This window comes from Arachis hypogaea, chromosome 10 (assembly GCF_003086295.3).
Source record: "Arachis hypogaea cultivar Tifrunner chromosome 10, arahy.Tifrunner.gnm2.J5K5, whole genome shotgun sequence".
NCBI classification, from domain to species: Eukaryota; Viridiplantae; Streptophyta; class Magnoliopsida; order Fabales; family Fabaceae; genus Arachis; species Arachis hypogaea.
The window spans coordinates 96,192,013-96,196,099 of NC_092045.1; the positions used below are offsets into that span (position 1 = coordinate 96,192,013).

At 36.7% G+C, this 4,087-nt stretch overlaps 1 protein-coding gene across 1 annotated transcript; it reads left to right on the plus strand.

The window, feature by feature from the left end:
* The first annotated feature begins 212 nt into the window (after positions 1 to 212).
* Positions 213 to 3,785, plus strand: LOC112716027 (uncharacterized protein At1g32220, chloroplastic). Its single transcript, XM_025767867.2, has 10 exons — positions 213 to 503; positions 603 to 720; positions 820 to 908; positions 993 to 1,048; positions 1,144 to 1,199; positions 1,906 to 1,999; positions 2,415 to 2,494; positions 2,716 to 2,758; positions 2,960 to 3,051; positions 3,310 to 3,785. Exons 1-10 carry the CDS (start codon positions 448 to 450, stop codon positions 3,487 to 3,489), a joined length of 864 nt encoding a protein of 287 aa, XP_025623652.1. The 5' UTR covers positions 213 to 447; the 3' UTR covers positions 3,490 to 3,785.
* Positions 3,786 to 4,087: the final 302 nt, after the last annotated feature.

A 4,087-nucleotide genomic window follows, 5' to 3' on the forward strand; every position in this document is an offset into this window, starting at 1 on the left:
TTGTCTCAATTTTGTTCTGTCAATTCTGTTAAAGAATCTCTATTGACAGGACAACATTAAGTCAAATTTAAAATATCAAGATAAATAAGACAATTGAAATATTAAGGACAACTTTGACTTGTCCAAGGGGCAAAAATAATATTTTACTCAAAAGATTAGGGCCAACACTTTTAGTTAAAAAAAATGTAGTAATTGGGCATGGTATTTTGTTTGGGTTGGGCTTATAGGAATTGGTAATTACTAATTAGTTAGCTGGAGAAGGCGTAGTGAAAATGAATGAGGCTGGAATGAAGCCACATATGGTTAGAGACGTGGCAGAAATTAGAGTAGCCATGTGTTCCTCTTGCTTCCTGCTCTAATGCTTCTTCTTCTGCTTCTGCCTTGGTTTACTCTGATTTCAAAACCCAAGCAACGAATCCAGCAAGTGCAGCCACATTCGAGGTTCAAATGAGGACATTAGTCTCTCGATTGATCCATTCCAACCCTTCCTTTTCCAGGCTCAAGTCTCTTCCTCTCTCCCTTTTCCCTATTTGGTTCCACACCGATGCAATTCGCTAATTTATTATTTCTATGCTCACTTGTGTGCTTGTTTTTCCTTCAAGTGTAACTGCCTCGTCAAAGATCGCCAGAAGTTTCACCACCGATTCCAATCAGGTTGATGAACCCTTCAAGGTCGAAGAAGCTGAAACGGTAAACATACCTCCGCCCCCAACAGACAAGGTATTCATTCTATTCTACTACCGGCATTTATTTTCACTCTATTTTTACTTAATTTCGTGTGTGTAAGTTTAACCTAATCTGTACTCAATGCAATTCAAGTTACTTGTGTTGGGAGGCAATGGATTTGTTGGCTCACATATTTGTAGAGAAGCCTTAGATCGTGGTTTGTCCGTTGCCAGTCTTAGCAGGTTCCAAATCCCACTTTCATTCCCATTAGAATTGTTTGTTTGGTGCAATTTCATGCCACTCACTTTGTGTTTTACTTGTTGCAGGTCTGGCAGGTCATCCTTGCATGATTCATGGGCTACCAATGTCATCTGGTATAAAGGTCTGCTGTTCACTTTCTTTATTTTCCTTGTGGACTCTGCATTTTTCACGGTGCTATTATGGGCTAATATATCTCAATTGTTTTTGTGTAAACAGGGAACCTCCTTTCGGGTGATTCGTTGAATGAAGCTCTCAATGGGGTCACTGCTGTCGTAAGTTTTCACTTATCTTGTTAAAATGCCTAGTAAATACAGATAATCATAAGTAAGAGGAAGCTCAAAGCCAACTCATCTGTTTGGTGCGAATCACCTCTGTTTTGATCAATTTTTTATAGCAGTGTGGCTCAGATATCCAATACCAACCACTCTAGTTTCTAAACAGAGAAATATGTGCAGTTCTTTTTTTATATTCAAGTGTTTATTTGAGTCCTGGAGAAACAGTCTTGTTGTCTCTGTGTGATGTCAAGATCACGGGTTCAAGTCCTGGAATTAGTTACACTGATGTAATTATCAGTTAGGATACCTATATTACACCCTTTGGATGCAGTCCTTTCTTGGACCCTACCGCATTAATGCGGGATGCTTGTGCACCGGGCTGTCCTTTCTTCTTGTAAAAGGATTTTCTATTGTAGGGTGTAGCAAACTATTAGACACAACTGAACAGTTTTAGAGGATGTGTAACTAAGTACGAATACAATCGTGAATCACAATAATGGGGTGTGAGTAGTGGGTCCTGACTTTTGATAGCAAAGGGATGGGGGAAGCGGGTATAAGTAGTACTCTTAAAAAGAAGACGAAGATGCTCATAGTTTGAAATGGAAAGGAGAAGTAAATGTTTGTGATCATGCTTTATCTTTTTCTTCTTTGGTTTTCCTCATGATTCATAGGTTCATTGTGCTAATTATGTTTCTTTCCTAAGATCTCATGTGTTGGCGGTTTTGGCTCCAACTCATACATGTACAAAATTAACGGAACTGCTAACATCAATGCAATTAGAGCAGCTGCAGATCAAGGTAATTGAAGATTCAAAACATTTGTCATTTTTGATATACTTTTATGTTCTTGCCAACCTTATTTTCTACTACTATTGCTTTGAGTAGCTGGGTCAATGCCCATGAAATGCAAATATCTTTCTCTTGAGCTTAGAATAAGAATGAATGCTACATTCCACTTAAAGAAACATAAATTGAAATGAAAATGATGTACTATTCACAATTGAACTCCAACAGAAGTATATATACATAACAGTTATTTAATCTTCAACAGATATCAGGGGTTCACTTTCATCCAATTTCCTATCAGTTACATATATTTTTGCAGAAACTGCTTTCATTATTTGTGGTTGGCTAACTATGCAGTAGTTTTATTTTCCATTTTCAGAGTCCATGTTACTCGTTGTTCTTGGATGATTTATGCGTGGTTTTGCAGGTGTTAAAAGATTTGTCTATATCTCTGCTGCTGACTTTGGCGTAGTTAATTTCTTATTGCGGGGTTATTATGAAGGAAAGGTAATATGTCCAACTCTTCATCATCAAGTATATTTTGAGGAACATATCATCCATTGAAGAAATTTGCCAGAAACTTTTTTTCCTTGTGGTAAAACTCCACTGAATAAAATAAAACATATCATATGCTTCTCTTTAGGCAAGAGTACACAAAATTATTTAAATGGTCATTTCCATTTTTTATTTCATGATCCTTAAAATAATATATTGTCTTATTGATGTAGAGAGCTGCTGAAACAGAGCTTCTGACCAGATTTCCTTACGGTGGTAAATTTTCTGTCTTGGCATTACTGAGTGACATTTCATTCTCATCCATCTTTATGGTCTGACTTTTCCAAAGATGTTTCCTTAGTAAAAAAAAAAAAAAAAAAAAATTCTTCCTTATGCCTGAGAGATTTAGAGGAAGTTTGGGAATAGTTCTCAGTGTGGGTATTTGTGTTACCTAATGGAACTTCGTGCATTTTCCAGGAGTGATTCTGAGGCCTGGGTTTATATACGGGACTCGAACTGTTGGGAGCATGAAGATACCCCTTGGTGCAATTGGATCTCCAATGGAGATGGTAATTTCATTTTTTTCCCTAGTATTTGTGACATTGAGATACCTCCTCCGATCATAAAGTGTGAATAACTTTTGTTCTTTAATCAATTGACATTAGATGTAAGCATCATGATATTGAAGTTTGAGTCATTGTTTACTAAATTACTAGTATGATTAAAGTTCAGATTTTTCTTGAGCATCAGTATGATTGCATTGATGCCACATTATACATTACTGTCCTTTGGTTCTGAGTGTAATGCAATTCACTTGGAGTACGCAGGTTCTCCAACATGCAAAGCCATTGAGCCAGATCCCACTTGTTGGACCTCTAATGACACCTCCGGTCAATGTTACGTCAGTTGCAAAAGTCGCGGTTAGAGCTGCAACGGACCCTGTTTTCCCTCCCGGTATCATTGATGTTTATGGAATTCAACGGTATAGTCAGCACAAATCAAAGTAGAAATTTTTTTCCACATTTTTTTTACTTCACTCGGAGCGGTTTGCTTCTACCAGATGCCATCTCTTTCACGGAATAATGTCTGAAAGGCGTGTGTATGTAACCATAGATGTTTCTTTCCGATTTCTTTAGTTTCAGCATTCATAATCTTCTTTTTCAACAAACTCTGTTGCCTGAAGTGGGTTTGAATATACTTTATATCTTGTCAGAGAGGGAGAGATTTTGATGAACGTAAACGTGTTGTACGCTTTCAAAATTTTCAAGGTAAATAAAACAATCACTTCACACTTCATGCATAACATTTACATCAACTTGTTTTGTTCGATACTTGAATTCAAATTCCAGTACTTTTTCTACTGTCCCCAGAAGTTTATAGTTTTCTGTTTTCGTTGGTCAATATTCTTTTGGTATTTGATATGAAGTTTCCTGTTTTATAAATTTTGACCGGACGAGCATGGATGATCAACGGGGAAAAAAAAGAAAGAAAAAAGAAAAAAAAATGAAATAGCGAGCAGAACATTCTTAAACTCTGAAAAAGAAAATTCAGATGTATAACATTAAGTTGGATCATTTCTTGAATGCCAAATGTTTGAAGGTGCCA

What these genes read in the sequence shown, in the direction of transcription:
- LOC112716027 (XM_025767867.2), top strand. Translation starts at nt 448, where the DNA reads ATGAGGACATTAGTCTCTCGATTGATCCATTCCAACCCTTCCTTTTCC. An exon ending in TCCGTTGCCAGTCTTAGCAG is followed by an intron (nt 909 to 992) that starts GTTCCAAATCCC and finishes TACTTGTTGCAG; the next exon opens with GTCTGGCAGGTCATCCTTGC. An exon ending in GACCAGATTTCCTTACGGTG is followed by an intron (nt 2,759 to 2,959) that starts GTAAATTTTCTG and finishes TGCATTTTCCAG; the next exon opens with GAGTGATTCTGAGGCCTGGG.